This window comes from Alosa sapidissima, chromosome 21 (genome assembly GCF_018492685.1).
Source record: "Alosa sapidissima isolate fAloSap1 chromosome 21, fAloSap1.pri, whole genome shotgun sequence".
Classification (NCBI taxonomy): Eukaryota; Metazoa; Chordata; class Actinopteri; order Clupeiformes; family Clupeidae; genus Alosa; species Alosa sapidissima.
In genome coordinates this window covers 12,115,175-12,135,431 of record NC_055977.1, presented here as the reverse complement: position 1 = coordinate 12,135,431, position 20,257 = coordinate 12,115,175, and the positions used below count along the sequence as shown (strand labels likewise).

General features: G+C 43.1%; 2 protein-coding genes across 5 annotated transcripts in view; one reads left to right on the top strand and one right to left on the bottom strand.

The window, feature by feature from the left end:
• Window positions 1-176, bottom strand: part of zgc:153441 (retinol-DH_like_SDR_c domain-containing protein) — a 12,294-nt gene extending 12,118 nt beyond the window's left edge. Inside the window, exon 1 of one of the 2 annotated variants that reach the window (XM_042077623.1) lies at window positions 7-176. The gene's annotated coding sequence lies outside the window, so the exon portion shown is untranslated. The remainder of the gene's footprint in view (window positions 1-6) is intronic. The other variant, XM_042077624.1, reaches the window with a different exon arrangement.
• Window positions 1-20,257, top strand: part of pogza (pogo transposable element derived with ZNF domain a) — a 21,393-nt gene extending 1,136 nt beyond the window's left edge. Inside the window, exons 1-19 of one of the 3 annotated variants that reach the window (XM_042077612.1) lie at window positions 716-996; window positions 1,612-1,719; window positions 1,893-1,982; window positions 2,165-2,277; window positions 2,414-2,498; window positions 7,207-7,530; window positions 9,129-9,317; window positions 9,875-9,963; window positions 11,908-12,269; window positions 12,720-12,871; window positions 15,296-15,396; window positions 15,557-15,703; window positions 15,846-15,980; window positions 16,312-16,667; window positions 16,912-17,052; window positions 17,197-17,262; window positions 17,416-17,528; window positions 17,706-17,730; window positions 17,813-20,257. In XM_042077612.1, the coding sequence (XP_041933546.1) occupies window positions 750-996; window positions 1,612-1,719; window positions 1,893-1,982; window positions 2,165-2,277; window positions 2,414-2,498; window positions 7,207-7,530; window positions 9,129-9,317; window positions 9,875-9,963; window positions 11,908-12,269; window positions 12,720-12,871; window positions 15,296-15,396; window positions 15,557-15,703; window positions 15,846-15,980; window positions 16,312-16,667; window positions 16,912-17,052; window positions 17,197-17,262; window positions 17,416-17,528; window positions 17,706-17,730; window positions 17,813-19,277 (4,308 nt within the window). In that variant the 5' untranslated portion in view covers window positions 716-749 and the 3' untranslated portion in view covers window positions 19,278-20,257. Of the gene's footprint in view, window positions 1-715; window positions 997-1,611; window positions 1,738-1,892; window positions 1,983-2,164; window positions 2,278-2,413; window positions 2,499-7,206; window positions 7,531-9,128; window positions 9,318-9,874; window positions 9,964-11,907; window positions 12,270-12,719; window positions 12,872-15,295; window positions 15,397-15,556; window positions 15,704-15,845; window positions 15,981-16,311; window positions 16,668-16,911; window positions 17,053-17,196; window positions 17,263-17,415; window positions 17,529-17,705; window positions 17,731-17,812 lie in introns of those variants that run through there. The other 2 variants (XM_042077611.1, XM_042077613.1) reach the window with 2 other exon arrangements.

Below are 20,257 nucleotides of genomic sequence, written 5' to 3'. Positions count from 1 at the left end.
TTTTACCTGTCAACAAGGGTAATTGCAACCTGGAAGCCCCTTACCCGTCTTAGCTGCATGTAACTTAGCTATTTAGGCAGTCTTGTGTGTCAACAACAATAATATGGGTAGTTGATTGTTAATGATACCGCAAGTAAGTAAATCGATGTCTATTATCTTTATCAAAATGTCGTAATATGTTTATGAATAGGCAGGCACAATAGCTATTTTACCATGGGCTGATAGTGCTAATTAACCCAAAACGTAGCAAATGCTAACTTTTTGATTTGTCAAAAAAAGCTACAAAGGGAGGGCGCTCCAGAATCGGTCTCGTCTCCATAATAAACTACTTAGATACATGCTAACGGTGGTTTACAGCTAGTTATGCTAGCTAGATGCTTGGTTATTTGCCATGCCTGACACAAGTACGCTTTGGTTTGTTATCCATTACACTACTCATTTGTAATATGAGTTAATTTCATAAGATTAGTTTATAAAATGTGTCTGGCTGTAACATGATTGTGGAATGATCATTTTAAAGATCATTCCCATTTAATACTAGATCATCAGACCACAAAATGGCCAGACGCATGAGTGGTTTGTGGGGACCACCATGTCGTTTACATTTGTTGTCATAAAAACGTTCGTGCTTTAAGTTAACGTAGAAGCTCTTGGAAACGGATCATGGATAAATGAACAAGACTTTCATCATTTCATGTTAGTTAATTTCCACGCTTAGTAAACCGAGACTTTTCGTGGATTCTTATGCAATGCAACACCAGAGAGTTAAAGCGAAGCTTTTGCAACACCCCGCCCTCATGTCGAAGATCGTAACCAATGAAATTATGGAACGCTTAGTTGGGGAAGTGACGTGTACTGCCAATCTCCCCTCCTTCCCGCTCACACCAGTGTTAGCCGAGAAGGAAAATCGTTCACCTCGAGTTTCAGAGCATTGTTTTTTTCTCTACATGGAGGAGCCAGGGAACCCCATTGCCCTGTTGCAAAAAATTGTCCACGGTAAGGTTATCTTTTACTCGTCATGTACTGAGTTTGCAAACTGTCAGGGTCTGCAGGATGAGAACACCTGTAAAATACTTTTTGCAGTGTAGCTACAATGTTAAGCTAGCCCTGGTTGGCTACATTGTAACCTGGAATCCACATGTATCAACGCTCCGCAGAGGGAGGGGTTGCCTCAGAGAACGCGAGTTGGTCATAAGTTAGCTGCTTAGCTAGTTAGCATAGGTAAATACTGCAAATGCATGTTGAGATTGTTTTATTAAGCTTCAAATAATTCTTACTAAATCATAAGAGCACCTTTGTTAGACAACGAAATGTCGAAATCATTATTTCTATTTATAATCACTATTTTAAAAGAAGACTTATTCACAAATGTGTTAGTTACATAATGGAAACAAAATAAACTGACACACAAAATGATTTAAGTTTTTTTTTTCACTGCATAAAATTACCTTTATGTAAATAATAAAATAACATTTAAAGTGTCAGTCATTTTTGAGGGTGTTGGTCTTGTTCGATAAATACACAGTTGAGACTATAGGCTATCCTGAGAGTCTTTAAGTTAAGTAGGCTTTATGTTATTGTCTAATATGTTTTGGGGTTCTCATTTTTAAGGAACTGGTCTGCCAGAAACCATGTCTGAGTCATCAGAACTTCTGATGCAATGTGATGAGGAGGACCTTGATCCATGGCAAAATGGCAACGATGATGCTAAATCAAATGGTAGTAAAACAAACAAAAGTGAGTTTGTGTTGGATTATTGTCCCTCTGTTGCAAATGCACCATATGGTTGCCATGTGTTAATCTTTGTATAGGATCACATTAAGTTTAAATTAATTTGAACATTAAATGTATTTTGTTGACTAACATTTAGCATTTACGCTTCTTTTATGTAGCACCATCTGCCGGGTCCCCTGCAGTCTCTTCTGCTGCACAAGTGCCAACAGAGGGCAAGAACGCTGCCTTGCCCATCGTCAGTGCGACAGGTGAATACTCCTTCTGATTTTGCCTCAGTAAGCACCATTATGGCATGGCGTCGGGGTCCGGTTCGCCCTGTCGGGACTTATTTTCCCAATAATGACCAGCGTTCTATACATTATTCCTTACTTATGGCATGGCTGTTGTATGATGTCTGACAGTGTCTGTATTGGTCTTGTTTACTTCACAGCCCTTCCTCTGGGTCAGACACTAGTACCTCAGATTCAGTTTCCGCTCCAAGTGGCACCTAACATCACATCAGGAGTTAGCGCCCCAGGCCAGCCTATCTACATTACCTCACCGGTATGCATGTTTGTGAAAATAGATTGAACCTAACTTGTTTTAGGTGCCATGAATTCATGATTGAGTTTTGCGGATATTGTTTTATTTCTGTACAGAGATCAATGTGTGTATGTGTGCATGGATATATTTATTTCAGTCTATTCCGGTATCAAGCCCAGTTGGTTCAGCTATGGGGAAGACAATAGGATTCATCTTGAATGGTCAAACCTATCTGACTGCTGGTAAGCCTGTGCAGATTTGTATTTACAAGACGGACCACTTTCTATTTGATCTATGTCTTTCATTTGGATTCACAAAACTGGCTAGAAAAATGTTGTTATACCTCCTCCAAGAAGTTAATGTTTCTGGTGCTATTTGTTGTCTCTCTGTTTTCTTGACCGTAGAATGATGCAAAACAAACAGATTTTCATTAAACTTGAATAAGGCTGGGACGATTAGTCGACATAGTCGACTACATAAATTCGTCGACATGAATAATTTGCGTCGACTCGTTGCTATGTAGATTGTCTATGTAGACACCCAGATGACTTACACCCAGATTTAAACCAAAGATTCCAGAGTGCCCTTTGAGAGATGTATCCAGGGCTGTACACATATTTGTTGCACGTGCTACATAAAAATCAGTCTGTGCGATGGATGATTTACCAACGTAGCACCAGTGTTTTGGGTATGGCAATAATGCATGTGTGCGAGACTAAGACGCTTGTTTGTTTGAAGTGTGTGTGTAGGCTATACTTATGTGAGCAGGGAATGGATGTGCTTTAATTTCAACTTGGTAGGCCTAGTTGTAGTCTACGCGATTAAAAAGCATGTCCACTTGTGTGTATGTAATGAGTCAAGCAAGTCTTATGTTTTGCCTAAAGTGAAAGTATCTTCTGACCGGGCCGAGGTGCATTCAGTTTAAAACAAACAACTGAGAACCCACACAACATTTTTAATTTAACGTAGGCTAATTTACAAAGACATCATGCCACACTGAAAGCTAATATTTTGTCACTAGCAATTTACATTGTCTGTCAAACACAATTGCATTTTCAGCTCTGAACAAAACCGTTCACATTTAAACGAGCATTTTCTTTCGTTCGTCCTTTCTGGCTGACCGGGACATATAAAGCAGGAATGGGGGATGAGAGACTGAAACGTTCAAAGCAATTATGCCGGAATTGTTTCAAGGCAAACGCTGAAGTGTAGCATTCGAGTTATGCTCGCATAGCACACCAATTCAAAAGTAGCTACTGTAGGCCTATAAATGAACAGAATATCAAACCGTTTTCAGTAGCCTACAACTGTTGCAGATATCACATAGGTACCCCTTACATGACTGTACAATGTTGATTATTCCAACATAAGGAAGCAGTTAAGAAACTCCCTGTCTTAAACCAACGTGATGGCAGCTTCAAACAAGCGGCAGCAGCCGTTGTTGATGGTTTTTTAAAACAGGGTGCGCTATCGTCATCGTGTAAAGCCCCCCTCAAGGGTTCTGATTGGTGCCTAGATCTAGGAAAATTGGAAATGGGCTAGAATGGGTTCTTGGCCAGACGGACTTTCAGTGCAAATCTCGAATTTGCCGGAAGTACGTCTGGGTTTTTCCCAGGCTAGTAGAATGGGCCAAGGAACTTATATTTGGGACTGGATCCACAAATAATTTTTCACTATTACTGGGATTTGGCTTTGGTGGAGGCCTGAGTCTAAGATAAAGTATAGATAGGCGTTACATTTCTTTGGTGATAAGTTCACAGGGGAACTGCGTTTCAAAATATTTGTGCTTGTTCATCATATGAACATGTATTCAGAGTGTTGAAGTAATCAAGGATCTTTGATAGTAGTTGAGTAAGCTGGCGAGCTAACCAGCTAAACACCAGAAGCAGAACGGTTGATGCTATCAAAATATATATTTGGCAACATTGTGCTGCTTAGTGCAGATTTGGTAGCCTGGCCTGCAAATTCATCCACACAATATGAGGATGTTTTTATTTGTCTTTTAAAGTTCTGTGCTGTAAATATCTTGTATAACAGATGTGACAGCAGAATCTAATCAATCTTGCTTCTCTAGTGGCAGCGATTCTTATTTTATTTTTTTGTGTGTGTGAACAAAATTAACTCAATGCGCTCAGATGACGTAGGTGATTGCGACACTGTTGCTCACCTGACCCCAATGGTTTAAAGCCCACCCAAACGATTTTTGTCCCAAAAATTCACAGGGAATAGCTTAAGCTGCTAGCAACAAGTGTGTTTATGTGTGCTTTACATGTCCATTACAGGGGTGGAAATCAGTCTAACTGATTAAACATTAATGATATTGTCACAATATTTCCCTATGATACCGATACATCGTTTCCTAACCTTGGGATCGGGACCCCATGTGGGGTCGCTTGAAATTCAAATGGGGTCGCCTGAGATGCAATTGACTAATACGTTTCATTAAAATATACATACATTAAATAAAAAAATATATTTAAAACCCAATGATCTCCAAATTAAGTAACAGATCCTTCATTATAATCTAGCTAAGTAAAATTAAACTTAGACTGCATGAGATGTTTGATTGACGGAACTATGCTTGATCAATGTACGAAACAAAGTAGCAAAACAACCAGGCATGCAAGGACATTTAGGGGAAATTAAAGAACCGCTTTCCTCTGGATGTTACAGCAGAGATGAGCTGCGCTCTCTGCCGTAACATGTGAATGATTGGGGTCGCCAACGTTTTTGTGACATCAAAATGGGGTCACCTGCCAAAAAAGGTTGGGAACCGCTGTACCAATGCAATATAAGCGGAGAAGGAAAGAAGGCTAACTGAAGAAGATAACATGTTAGGAAATTATTTACACTGATTAAGTACAACTATGGCGTTCTACAAATTAAAAACGACACTGTACCCTGTAATTCAACCAAGATCTGTAAAAATGGTCTGTTATCATTATCATGAACCCCCTTAACTCATTGAATGCCAAGCTGTTTTCGGAAGCTTTGTCCTAGAGTGCCAGCAATCTAGACCATTGTTGATGATTTTTGTACAGCCACAGCATATTCTGTGTTATAGCTATGAACACATACAATGGCTCGTTTAAAAGGTGAGACTTTAAGCTCTCAGTGGGTGCAAACCGTGTATTTCTACACGCCTCTGTTCCTGAGAAATCCCAAGCTAAACAGTGGCTAGTTTTCATCAAAATCGCTGTTTTTTTCTAGAAATGGAGATATAACGTCTTTCGTGAAATATTAAGTGTGTTACCTGTTAGTGCTGGGCGGTATAACCAAAAATGTATATCACGGTATTTTTCAAAATTCTTACGGTTTCACGGTATATGACGGTATTTTTTACCATGCATAATCAGATGTTCACAGCATTTCTACAGGTTGAGAGAGGAATTGCTGCAGTACATTGACTAAGGATGGTTTATTTTACTGTCATGATAGAATAACTCCACACTAGTGGTAATGCAGTTTTGCATGGCCCCAGAAATTGATGCTGTTTACAAAGAGCCACTCATGATTCTAATGAAGAATCTAATCAGAATGCAAAGACAATTACAGTCAGAATACAGAACTTTTACTGTGCAAATTTCACAAACATCTTGTATAAAACCAATACAAAAAGTAGTGCAACTGGCAATAATTATACTTTTTTGAAAATGATCCCATTTAAAATAAAACCTCTCTGTTAATATGCTTACTCTGTCAAATAGGCCTATCAGAAATGTATTGTTATTGTGTGGTTTACATGATGTTAGTGGTAGGCTAACGTTAACTTCATGTGGATGTGGATGTCTTGTTAGCCTGCCATGAGCTTCGGTTCGGTTCGCTAGGCAAAATATTAACAAAAAAGTTCGTTTTGGTGCACTGATGACAGTCAGGATCATTTCTAACTAGCCAGCTAGTATTGCTCAGTGCATGTCTATAACACGCTTTACTTGCTACCTGGATAATTTCAGCGAATATTCTTAAGGTGAGATGAATGATAAGATCATTAAACTTCACTGTGTTCGGTGGGTTGCTAACTAACGACATCACCTACTAGCCAGCTAGTTACAGCTGTTGAACAATCTCAATAGAATTTTGGTGACGGTAAATCCTTTTCAATGCAGTATCCCTTAACGTTTTTCCTTAACTAAAGAAACAATTTAAGGTATTATTCTGTGCAACACCCTTAAATAAACCCCTTACCTAAGGAGAAATTAAGCCTTAAGGGTCATACATCAGGGGAAAAACTTAAGGTGTTTTGTGTTTACCCTCACTATGCCTCGCAGTGGCACCATGTATGCGTGTGAAAAAGTCCCGTCTGAAACACTCATAGATAATTTATCTATGTGAAACACTGTTGCGCGGCGCAGCATTCCAAACGTTGTGTAATCAAATACACCGGTATGGCGGTATATTAAAAATTCATATCATAACGAAAATATACACCGCTATACCGCCCAGCACTATTACCTGTAAACTTTCCGGGAAGTGATTAGCGAGACTTGGCGAGACTGCCACCTAGTGATAGACCCACAAAAATGGCCTGGTTTTGAGATGACGTGCAAGCGTCACTGATTCGACCCAAAGCGGCAACCGAGTTATGATAAAATGTCCAGATAAAATGTCCAGATTGTGCGTTTTCATGAGTTTTCGATCGTCATATATTTCATTTCCATTCATCAGAGTTCCCAAAATCACATATAAGGAGTGTTAGAGTGTCTAGTTTCGTAATTTAAAAAAAAAGCTAAAAACGTAATATTACGTTTTTGGCACTCAACGCATGGGAAGGAAAAACTTAATATTACGTTTTTGGCACTCAATGAGTTAAGGAGACAGAGGGGTAGTAGTGTTGTGTTCATAAATTAGTTGTGAACTGTATTGTATTTCAAAATGTAAACGTAATTCAAAATGTATTTAAAAAATGTTAATGTTATGTTGTATGTTATAAATAAATCTTGTCTGTCTTAGGAACGGGCCATCCACTGATCGCCCCCAAGATGATCTCCACAGCACAGACCCCACTGCAGGTGCCAGTGACCTTGACCATCACAGGACCTTCGGGGATACAGACTGTCAGTGCCATGGCCACAGCTGCTCTCCCCCAACTCAGCCTTGCCCCCTCAGGCATTGCGCCCATGTCCCCACCTCCGATGGCTGTGACACCCCAGACTGTCACGTCACCCCTGACTGTCGTGACGCCGCCGACTGTCGTGACACCGCCAACTGTTGTGACGCCCCCGACTGTTGTGACACCCCCAACTGTCGTGCCAACCAGTATGGCCACTGTGTCAGGTAGTGTTCATATGACCGCACATCAGCAGTGAACATATTACAGCTACATTTTAGTTGATCCATGTTCATTCATCGCCTGTGGATTAGGGATCGACCGATATGGTTTTTTCAGGGCCGATACCGATATCAATTATTACCAAAACAGGAGGCCGATAACCGATATGTAAAACCGATATGTCAGTTGTCAAAAAGGGGGGTAGATAGTAAAGACTATATGCTGCAAAAAAATAATTCAAAATCATTTAATTATGCAAACTTTTCTTTCTTCTTTTGATACACAATTGTCTATCAACTTGCATCACTTTGCAAGTGTAAATCCTGTGTATCATGTTAATCCAAGAGCTGAGTGATGGCAATTATTTTCATAGAGTAGGCCTGCACAATGGGCTATGTGCTTGTTAAGGGACCTGTCACAAAGAGGATGCTTTGCCATCGTGTGTGTGAGTGCACGAGAGGGAGAGGAAGAGGTGCATGCGCGATGGCAAGTGTTACGGTTGAATAGTTTAACAAAACAGTTTTAAAATAGTTCTTAGGCTATTTAAGCATGCACTTTGTGTCCATGTGTAGGCTATAAGCTACACTTTTGAGAGCCTAAAAGGCACGTTAATAGCCAGCTCAGGACGCGATTTTGTTCAGGTCGGATTAAATTACGGTTGGCCCTGGGTGCATGTAGTCTTTTCTGACGGTCCGTTTCAAAATGGAGCAATTAGACTTCTTGACGTTCGCTATCGCATTATTTAGGACTTGTCTGTAGGCTACTATGTCCGCCGAGGTGTCCCGTTATTCACAATTAACGAACGAGGCGGAGGCAGAGAACTCCCGACGCGCAGCACCCGAGTTTGTGGGATAACTAGTAAACAGCATCAGTAACGTGCATCAATCGGGAATTCGCTAAATGAAGGAAGTGGGTGCTTTACTTATTGATCCGGATTAAAGAGACAATAGCTTACAAAGTGGTGTTTTTGTAACTTCAGTGTAGATGATTGTGATTCACTGCAACTTCAGCAATGTAGGCTACCTTCCTTACCTTCGAAAAATAGCTCCGTAGGCTACAGCTGAAGCCCAGTCTGCCTCAGTGAGAATCCTAAACGTTGTCTGTGTTCAATCTTCGATCCTGATTGGCTGCATTCGTGCTAACTAACAAATCAGACGGTGTAGTGGGCGGGACAATGCTCTTGACCACAGAGCAGCAAATTCAGGGAGTGAGAGACTTACAGACAAAGTAGCGCGTTTCATTCTTTATCCATTTCAATATCGGCTTATCGGTGGAAAAAATGACCGATACCAATTATTATAAAAATGCTAAATATCGGCCCTAATAATCGGCCAGGCCGATAATTGGTCGACCCCTACTGTGGATATTAGGCTACATACAGTGCTGAGAATGAATGACATGTTACCATGTGACACTGATAAGCTATCCCACAAGGTTCACTTCATTCAACAAATGTTATTATTTGATAATTATAAAATTCTTCTTATACTAAAATATGACCTGCAATTGTAACACTCATGCTGTCATATGTTAGTCATATATGTGGTTGATTATGGTAGTGACTTACTGGACTCTTACTGTCTGTGCCTTTCTTCTTTCTCAGCAACTCCTTTTAGCGTTACCAGTCCGCAGCCAAAGGCTCCTGTGCTGAGTCCTGGTCCACAGACAGTCTCTGTTGCCATGAGAAAAGGCTCAACCACAGTCAGTGCGCTGACCACCAACCCTGCTGTGCCTCCACCTCCACCTCCGCCCATGCTTGCAGCTCCGAGCACCAGCACCTTCCAGCTCAGAGGTAAGAGCTCTGGAGGAACTGAAGCACACGAGTCAGTGGCAAAGAACTGGATATGGGGTTTTTCTTTGAACTCACAAGGGCTGGTAAACTAGCCTGGGTGAACCCAGACGAACCTGTTTGCAAATTTGAATTTGCTCTGCAGGTATGTCTGGAAAGGATCCCATTGATGCCTGTTTCTGAACTTTCCATTTTACGACTTCCAGGACAGTAACCAGCAGTGAAATTAATCTTAAATTGGTGCATTAATCTCTTACCAAATTGTTTCAGAAGTGCAGCAAACACATCTTTCCTCTAAACGAAAGTTGAAAATGCAGTTGTTTACTCAATTTCAAAGAAAATACATGTTCCTGGGTTTTTGGTGAATCGGAACATAAAAAAATTGGACAACAAATTTTGCTATGCATGTATGCCTTTAATTGTTGTTGCATAGCTGGATGTGTTCACATTTGTGTTCGCGTAGCTTCTGTAGACTATCAGCCTGTTAACAGGAATGTTTTGTTTTGGTGTGAAACTACATGCCAGTGAGTAGCTTGCTTAATGTACCTATGTAATTGCAGTACCCTCAAGTCACTCCAAAGCGGCAAAGTCTTGTCCACGGTGCAGATCCCCATATAAGATGGTTGCCTCGCTTCGTGGGTACATGTGTGTAAGTATTTGCTGTTGACTGCGCTGTGCCAGTGGCCAATTGATTAAGGGAAGAATCCTTCAATTTTACACTTGATGGGTGCAGTGTTTCCCACAGAATTTGATTCAATTTGTGGTGGTAGCTGACTTGGGCAACAGGAGGGGGTTGGGGGGGGGTAGGTTTGTAGGCAGGTCAGTTAAAATAAAGGTTCATACTTCTTCTGAGTCTTGGAAAACACTTTTCCATTTACATCGGGATTTTGCAAATATTCAGTGTCAGAATCAAGGGGGGGGGGTTAAAAAGTGCAGTAGAAGAGGGGTTTAGTAGATTAAGTGGCAAGGGCTGCATAAGAAAGGTGGGGGAAGATTGGGATTGGGGGGGGGGGGGGCACCAACAAGGAGCACCCAAGAGCAACAGGGCCAAGGAAAAACTCCCTTACCAAGGAAGAAACCTTGGGCAGATCCACGGCTCAAGGGGCTAACCCAACTGCCAGGGGTCTTGGTGTGTGTGTTGGGGGGATGACAGGGGAGGTGGGATTGACAAGCCGCTGTAACTAAGCATGCTAAGCTCAACATCCAAACAGTTTTCTAACTTTAGCTTAGAGATACGGCTTGATTGTAGGGCTGTGACGATACACCAACCTCACGATTTGGTTTGTATCACGATTTTTGACCCACGGTTCGATACAAACCTCGATTTTTCTTTTTTTGGAAGGGGGGTAGTTGGGGGGGTATTTTATTAAATAACATTTCAATAGCCTACCTTAGAACACCAGAGGTTTACAATATAATAATGTAATATACCTGTATTATTTTATATCCTGATATAAAAAGAGAGAATACTGAATGTCTGATATTTATGATGGCACACTTTATGCAGATTACTAGGCCTACCATTTCTATTACATCTCAGCATAGTTGGCTAGCTTATCATAGTCTACTGATTGGACTGTTCAGTTTCCCCGTGTGTGTTTAAGTTTCAAGGTAATACTTGTTCTCCTTGGGACAGGCCCTTTTGGGAAACATTGGTATTGAGATGATCAGTCAACTTGAATGCAAGAGTTTTAAACAAATATGAGCAGCATGCTAATGATGCTAAGCGGATTTAATAGTAATTTAGCTAGTTGTCTTCTATGCGTCCTTGCTTTCACGATTGCTAATGTTTTATTTGGATTGTGTTGGCCGAGTCACACCTGTCCTTTGAGCGAGAGAGAGAGGGAGGGAGGGAGAGTGAGAGAGCGGGGCAAGGATAGGGGGTTTACTTCTATACTGTTTGGTAAAGTTGAACACATAGTCTACAATGAAAGCAACGAGGGGTATGAAATTATGATTTATTTATTTATTTTTGGACAACGTAGGGTACCAGTAAGTAAAGCGCGAGATGTGTGTTGCTTATGCGGCCGCGTAAGCGGCAAACACTGCGTGAAACACTAGAAAGGGTGTGTCGCGGTTCTGCCTTTTCACACCACGACACAGGTTTGTGGATATGAGTGTCGCGATTTCGGTTTCGAATCGCATATCGTTACAGCCCTACTTGATTGCATAACTTAACTTAGTTTAGTCTCACCAATGTAGTATGTTGTGAAATGTTAACTTGAATACAGTTTTGAACAAATTTGCGCAGCATGGTCACGATGCTAAGCGGATTTAATAGCTATTTATCCCGTCATCTTCTATGCAATGCTTCTATGTTCCAACATCAATCCATCAACAAATGTAGGCTACATGCAGAAGAGGTGGATTCGTTACGAGAGAGAGCGGGGCGGGGCAAGGAAAGGCTGCGTGCATAAAAGCGCAGCTCAACGAAAGGATTTTATATCATTTAAATAGTGCAATGTAGAACATTATTGTGTGGCGGCCAGTTTCGATTTTGTGGTGGCCGGCCACAGATTAGTCAACGTATGGGAAACACTGTGGGTGTCAAATAATGTGCATGAAATTAAAACTATTGTCCTCCTACCTACAGCTATGTAACCAGGCTCTCATGAGGGCCATTCAAAAGCTAGAACCTACAAAGAAGAAGGAGAAACGCCTCAGTATCCCCTCACAGAAAAGGCCTGCGGCCTCCAAAAAGCCTCCGGCCCCCGCACCCACCCCCAGGTTTGCACCAAGCTCCTCGGAGGATGAGGAGGAGGAAGAGGAGGAGGAGGAAGAAGAAGAAGGCGGATCCAGGCGTTATGAAGAAGACGGGGAGGCCAGACTGATCATGCTGGTGGAGGATTTCTATTACGGCTTGGATCGCGGTGTAGAAGTGGAGAAGACGCGTCCAGAGGATGCTCTGATGTTCAAGTGCCACTTGTGCGATAAGAAGCTCAAGAATAATCTCAAGTAAGGACATTGTCAGATATAAGTATATATACTCTTTTGATCCCGTGAGGGAAATTTGGTCTCTGCATTTATCCCAATCCGTGAATTAGTGAAACACACTCAGCACACAGTGAACACACAGTGAGGTGAAGCACACACTAATCCCGACGCAGTGAGCTGCCTGCTACAGCGGCGCTCGGGGAGCCGTAGGGGTTAGGTGCCTTGCTGCCTTGCTCAAGGGCACTTCAGCCGTTCCTACTGGTCGGGGTTCGAACTGGCAACCCTCTGGTTACAAGTCCGAAGTGCTAACCAGTAGGCTGCATCACAACTTTTTTTTATATAAAGGGACCCTGCTGTTTTTTTTTTTGTTTGTTTAATCTCTAATGGCTTTTCTTTCTCTTAATCAAACCTACGCCTTGGAAAGCATCACACAATACAGACATATATAAACACATTTCTTCTTCCCTGCAGGATGATGGTGCACACAAAGCATCACGTAGAGATGGACCAGCAGTACGAAGCAGAGACCCAGACCACCTGCCAACACTGTTTCCGGAACTTTGCCTCACCTCTGAGCCTGCAGTATCATGTGGAGAGTGTGCATAGCCAAGCAGAGTCCTCCAGTAAGCATTCCCCAACAACAATGTGCCACATTTGACAATACAACAGTTATGTATGGTTGTACAAGTGCAACAGATGAATCAACTAGTATTGCTGTATTTCGAATTTAATAGTTATCTGGATTCAAGTTTAAAAATGGCCGTCTGTAGACTGCAGCTGGACAGTCTACAGACGGCCATTTTTAAACTTGCCCTGAGGAAGGCCATTTTGCCTTAATCATGTTGGCATGATTTTAATTGATAGCCAAGCTCAATAAAGGTAGCCTGATGAGCCAGACCCACATTAAAATGTAGGGTCTGGGCACTCCGTTCGCAGTACTCAGTCCGAGGGGCGGGATAATCGGTTGTCTTTCAAATTCGCTCTGCACGCAATAGGACAGCGCTAGTCCCATGCGTTTCCCACCAGCGGAGCTAGTTGGCTAGTTCAGACTTTTGTAGGGATCGACCGATATGGATTTTTTAGTATCGATACCGATTTTTTTTCCATCAGCCTAAGCCGATGACCGATACAGGCTGCCGATTTTCTTGAGCCGATATTTGGAGCCGATACTGCTTTTATTTTGCTCCCTCAATTTACATCATACAAATGACACATAATTACACAAATGATGATAACAAATGTTATCACCTAAGTCTCAATTTAAAAAAGGAACATTGAACTTATGGATGGGTGCACTGAATATGGTTAACTGTGCAAAATGCTTTCATCAACATCTTACAACACAGCCTTGATGATGCATTGCTTGCTGACATATTATAAGACATAATTCAGGTCATCACAAAATGTCCTTTGTCAACACATTTAAATAATTTAAGAAAACAATAAGCCTGAAAATTAGCTATTAAAATAAAGTGCTTGATTTGTAATTTAAGACTGCATGGTTTCAATTTTTCTATGTCTATATTTTTCTAAAAAAAGCTGCCAGATTTGTCAACCACAGAACATAAATCAGCAGAGGAAAATAACGTGGTGTCAAATGTTTCTGTTCTAAACGGCATCAACGTCAAAAGGTATAAAAACATATCTCTCAGTTTTAAAATCTCTCCTTCAGGTAGCGCAGCACTCTCATATCGCTGTGATGCGTGTGTCCCACTGAGTGAGACAGACCAGACGCACACACAAACTTCTGTTTGGTAGCTGACGAACCACCAATGAACTGGAATGATAATGATAACGTTAGCAAACGGCTCTAAAGAAGTAAGGCATACACGGTATGTCTGGTACATGATAAACGTTAACACGAATTAATATTCAACTACATATAACACGTCTCTCATTATTAAAGCTCTGATATCACTGCGATGGCAACTCCGCCCGCTCGAAGGGAGAGGGGGAGGGAGACGCACACACCACACGGTCCAAAACTCAGCCAGGTGGTCGCTGAATAAAACTCCCACAAATACCACGGAACAACGTCGGCATTACTTAATCATATGATTAAGGCATTAAGCATTAAATTAAGTAGGCTACCTATATCATTCGCATTTTCCATTTGGACCCACAAACTTGCTTCCACCTTCAAAGTGTATGGCAATATTTCAGCTAAGTCAAACAGTTAAAAGATGCTTTGAAAGTTTAAAGTTTACTGTTGTCTTGAAGAGCAGGCTTTCAGCTCTCTGCTCGGCCGGCCGATATATCGGTCGATCCCTAAACTTTTGCCAACTTAATAAAAGCTTAACTCGTGTCACACTGTTCGCCAACAGCAACATTATCTGATTTGTTTTCAAGTAGCAGGGAATTCAAGCCAAACCGTTGCAACTCTGCCATCAATCATTATGTTAAGCCCGCCTAACGACTCCATACATGATTTGATTGGCCTGATGGAAGTTTAATTTTTCGAGCTCACAAGCCAACGGAGAGTTGCAAAATGTAATTTGCTGCCGCTAGGGTGCGTCTAGATTTCTAGGCTACAATAAAGGCTTTTTACGTACAAATATCCTCTTGAGTGCCTCAGACTCACTACTAAATTTGAAATCGGGTTGGATCTCTAAGCTGATGAGCACCAGAGGAGTACTAATTTCTCTACACCCAAGCAGCACTCCTGGTGAAACTCGTTTCTGGATTTAAGTATTTCTGTATTGTTCTGCAATATTGCTGAATTCTGCAAACCTATGGTAGGAACATCGCTTAAGTATGGACCCTTTCAAGAGAGTTCCATTATCAGCATCATAGTTGGCCCCACAAGACTTCCTTTTTAACATTCCATATGTTATCTTAATGTAGAGGAAGTAGATTGGGGCCCAAATAGAACGTTCAAGCATTGTTTTTGTTTACCTTGTTGAAAGGGTCTATAGGCTGGTATGCTGCAGGTAATACTGTGTGTGTCTGGTACTTTTTCAGTAGGCTGAACTCCTGGCAAACAGGTGCCATTTTTGTTAGAGTAAGTCGTAACTGTAATGCTTTTTTTTTTTTTTTTTCATAAACAGCAAAGTGTAGGATCTGTGAGTTGGCCTATGAGAATGAACCAGTTTTCCTGCAACACATGAAGAATTCCCACAAACCTGGAGAGATGCCATATATCTGCCAAGTAAACTCTTCTGCTTTTCATCTCCTCGTTCCATCTCCTTAACTCATTCATGCTGCGGAAACATTTTGCAAACCTCTGTGCAAACAGGTAGAAAACATGGTTAACATGATTAACACTGTAAACTTTTTCCCTCCTATCACTCCCTTGTTTCTGCTTTCAGGTGTGTGGATTTCGCTCCTCTTTCTACCTGGACGTCATCTTCCACTTCCGTGATGTCCATAGCAACACTACTCACCTGCTGTGCCCCTACTGCCTGAAGGTGTTCCGCTCCAGCAGCAACTACCAGCTGCACTACAGCCGTCACCAGGTACACGCACTAATCAGTATCGGCGAATCTTTACACCCCTAGCCTTAAGCCTTCAGAAAGGTTGTAATGTCAGAAGGAATCTGATTGATGTCCATTGTGTGTTTGTGTGTTTTTTATGTTTTTTATTTTTATTTTGTTACAGAAAAAGTCTGTCTTGCATTGTGACAAATGCCGGTTGCAGTTCCTTTTTGTGAAAGATCGGGCTGAGCACAAGCTCATGCACCACAACACGCACCGCAAGCCGTACCAACTCGAAGGGCTGAAGCCTGGCACCAAGGTGAGCAAACTATGGCCATTTATCTGGACCATTTATCCTTGTGCAGTACACTGTAGTGTCGTACAGGCCATACATTACCCTCTGGGCCTTTGAAGGTTTAAGGGATAAAACATCAATGTCCAGAATGAGTGTGGGCAATGCAAGTGTAACCTACATTTACTCAGTGTATAAATGGCATGGCCCTGTCCAAAACTACAAATTCCAAGAATTCTTACTGAAGAGTCAAGATGGAGGTCAACACCAAATGTTGCTTGCCATTATTTTGTGTAGGTACCTGTAAGGATGTTTTGCATGTAAGCAGTAAATCTCTTTTTGTATCTTTCACTAACAGGTGACAATCCGCACGTATGCTGCCATGCCATCGATGCCCAAGCACTCACCCTACCCCAGTGCTAGCGGTGCGCCTCGGGTGATCGAGGTGCCATCCATTCCCCATCAACCAGAGCCACGACCCGCTAGACAGCCTACACCCACACGCTCCATCACCCCCAACTCCAACCCTATCTTCCCCAAACCACTTACCCCAGTCCGAGCGCATACCGCCAACACCCAGAGGTCTCCTCCCAGTAACCCCTCCCCAACTGCCCGTCTGTCTCCTCTCCCCCCTCCCTCTGCCCTGCCCGTACCATCCAGGAAGGTCCCCAGCGCAAGCTTAGCGGACCTGATGACCAAGTTTGACAAAGAGAAGTAAGTCGGAGTTCAAGATTTGTCTTAAGAGATTTTGTTCCACCCTTTGTTCTTTAAAACAACGTCCTGCTTAATTCAATACGAAGTCAAAAGAAACGCGTCATAATTCGAATTGAATTGACCGATCCGGAATATTTTCGTGCAATAAAACAGGCCTGAGATGCACATCAGTTTAACAGGATCTCACTTGTTTGGTATTTGACCCACTCGCACATTGTTAACACTCGTCTTCTCTCTCTCTCAGGTCCACGTTGGAAAAGGGGAGCTGTGTGGAGTGCACCTTTGAGATCCCCAACTTCTCGCAGCATTACCCCACCTACGTGCACTGCTCCCTGTGCCGCTACAGTACCTGCTGCTCTCGCTCCTACGCCAATCACATGATCAAGTGAGTGCCCGCCACAGCTCACAGACAGGGCGCGGTGTTGCGGTCTTCTTCCTCTCTGGCTTGTGCTACTTACTGTGGGCTGCGTCAGACAGTACACTGCATGATAAGGGAATTGATCAATCTCTCCTCTTGTTTTCACCACAGCAACCATGTTTCTCGCAAGACTGGAAACTTGAGCAAGTACTTGTCCATGTTTAGACCATGTCCAAGGTAATAGTCCGATCCAAATACTTTGAGACTTACTGTACCGTAATATTCTGTGTGCTGTCATTTCCAGCTGAGGCCAAGGCCTTTCTCCAAGCTAATGTACACTGTTGGAGTCTGAACCAATTCATGTAAGTAAAAAACTTTGCTGTGTTGCAGGGACGTACCGTTGTATTGTATGTCGTGTGCTTACACCACTGAAGTGGGTGATATGATGGCCAACCATCTGGTGGAGAACCCCGACCATTATGGAAGCTCCTCCAAATCTGCAGGTAAGTTAACAATGAGAAACTGCTCTAGAAGTTCCCTTGATGGGCTCTGGAAAACAGCATGAAAAAATAGAGTTGTCTGTTCTTTTTTCAGCTGAAGCGACAGAGACCTTGTATTTATGTAATCGATTTGTGTACTTCAATGTTTGCATGTTTCTTTGTTTTTATTTTTTCATATAGATGGATTCTCCACAGGATACACAAGGTATGAAAACATTTATTGATAACTGTCACTCAAAATGACTAGTAGAAGTATTTAAATGTTAAATATATGTGTGGTCTTACAGGTTTATCATCATACCAAATGAAGTTCTACAGAAAGGTGCTAGCTCTTTTACCATCGAACATCCTGGAAAAGTTGAGCTGTCACCAGCAGGCAAGGCTGGAAAGGCTAAGAAGCTGACACCAGGGACCATCACTATCAAGAAAGAGCCAGAGACATCCCTCTCTATGGAGCAACTGCAGACTGTGCTGTTCGCTCTGTGCTGCGGTATACCCCAGGCTGCTGCCCAGTTTAAAACCCCACCGGCCGACATTCAGTCATGGCTGATCGAACGCAAGCAACAGGGGCCGAGCAAGGGTCGCCGCGGGCTGGGGCCCAGAGCAGCCGACCGGCTGTCCGAGTGGGTCCTCGCGCAGCGCGAACAGCAGCTGCCCGTCAACGAAGAGAAACTGTTCCAGAAGGCCAAGGAGTGCGTGGGCGGCAGCGACCCAGGCTTGTCGCACGACTGGGCTGTGGACTTCCTGCTTCAGCACGAGCTAGGGGTGCAGACGGTGGGCGCGACAGGGCGCACGCTCCCCCAGAGCGTGGAGGAGGGCGTGCGCTCGTTCACCCGCTTCATGAAGAAGCAGGTTGGCGGAGCCCAGGGCTTCGGGCTGGGCAGTGTCGGAGCTGTAGACGAACTGGCTGTGTTCATAGATCTGGAACAGTTAGACCAGGTTTCATCCCTGTCTTCGGTATTCCGACTGACCGACCCTGGCGAGCCCATCATGGACGTGGTCTTGTCAGCGATGGCAGATGGAACGCTGCTCCCTGCTATGGTGTTCCTGAAGGGTGTCCCACCATCTTGCATGGCAGCTGTTCCGGCCTCGGTCTTTCTCGAGGCTCGACCGGAGGGTTTCTCAGACGAGGAACGTCTGGAGCTGTGGCTGTCCAAGGTCTGGCGCCCGTATATCAACCCCGGCGCGGGGGGGAAAGGCCTACTGGTGATGGATCCCTACCGAGGCCACCTGGTCGATGACTTCCTGGCTTCCCTAAACAGTGCCAACACTCTGCCCGCTGTGGTGCCCAAGGCCTGCTCCTGCGGCCTGCAGCCACTGGAGGCCTGCACGGGCCCGGTGCTCCGAGAGTTCTTGCAGGCGTGCTGGACACAGCAAGTGGCGTCCGCTCCCGAGAACCTCATAGGGGCGCAGCCGGCCGAGCTGGCGCTTCTGTTGATCGGATGGCTGGCGGAGTTGCTACAGGTGCTGGGGGCTCGTCCAGACCTGCTGCAGCGGTCTTTTAAAATGGCAGCGGAGCCTTTGGAGACGCAGGCTGGGGAAGGGCCCGCGGGTCTGGTGCATGAGCTCACCACGGCACTCCTTCAGTCCAACCAGCCAGAGACCGAGGGGGATAGGGAGGCGGATCAAGCAGTCACCCCTGAATCCTGGCCATCACCTTCCACCCGCCGCAAGAAGCTCAAACAGGTATTTGAGAAAGACAGCGACCTGGAATCTTTCCATGGCTTCGAGGAGGCAGAGATTGGACATTAAGACAGAAAGGTTAACTCACCAGACAAACCCTGTAAACAGTGGTAACATATATTGTAGATGTAGACTAGTGGGTAACCATAGTTTGCTGTGTGGTTAGCCAGACTTTTCTGATTGTATGAGCCTAGATGGGTCCATATGTGATGAGCAATACATCTGCCTTCATATTGGTGTTGGACTGCACCTTATGTTTCGGACTTGTGAAACTACTGCTGCAGTTCTTAATGGCAGAGCCTCTATATTAACTAAGATGGAACCTGAATACACAACCTTCAAATGTAAATAGTTCTTACCATATGCTTTATTTGTAAATCTGGAATTTCCTGCAACTGTTTTTGTACCAACACTTCAGTTTATGTATCTTTGTCTTTACTCTCGTCCTGAAGATTTTGTTATTTAGATCAATGTAAAGATATCCTGACACAGAATGGGCATTAAAAGGCTTGAAGGAGAAACTGCCTCAAGTCCTTTTGCTTATTCCGTTTGTGCTGCTGTTTTCTTCCAGACTGTAATAACACTGTAGAAACAACTGAGACGTGTCAAGTAAAAATATATTTTTATATCTACAAAACACAATCCTGAATTTAAGCTGAATATTTTTGCATACCTACCGTTCAGGGCCCACAAGTCAAACTTCAGATTCTTTTGCCCATCTTCCATACAGAAATCAACCAGCTTTAACAAGTCACAAAGCTGCTTTTAAAGATGTCTTTCAATTTAACTATCCAACATCTAACCAAGAACATGCCTTCTAATAATCATATGGACTTTGAAGCGGTTAATGTATTGTGTATACTCTGATTCAGTGAGACCATGTAGTGCTCTACATTAGGTGTGTAGTTTTATGTTAAATTACCTATGCATTTGTTTTTTTATTTCTAGGATTGTAAAGCTCTGATGACGATTACACGTGTTGGTTGACCCAAGTTGGTCAAATCTGATCATTACAACTATAATAAAGATTTCTTCTTATACGCACATTA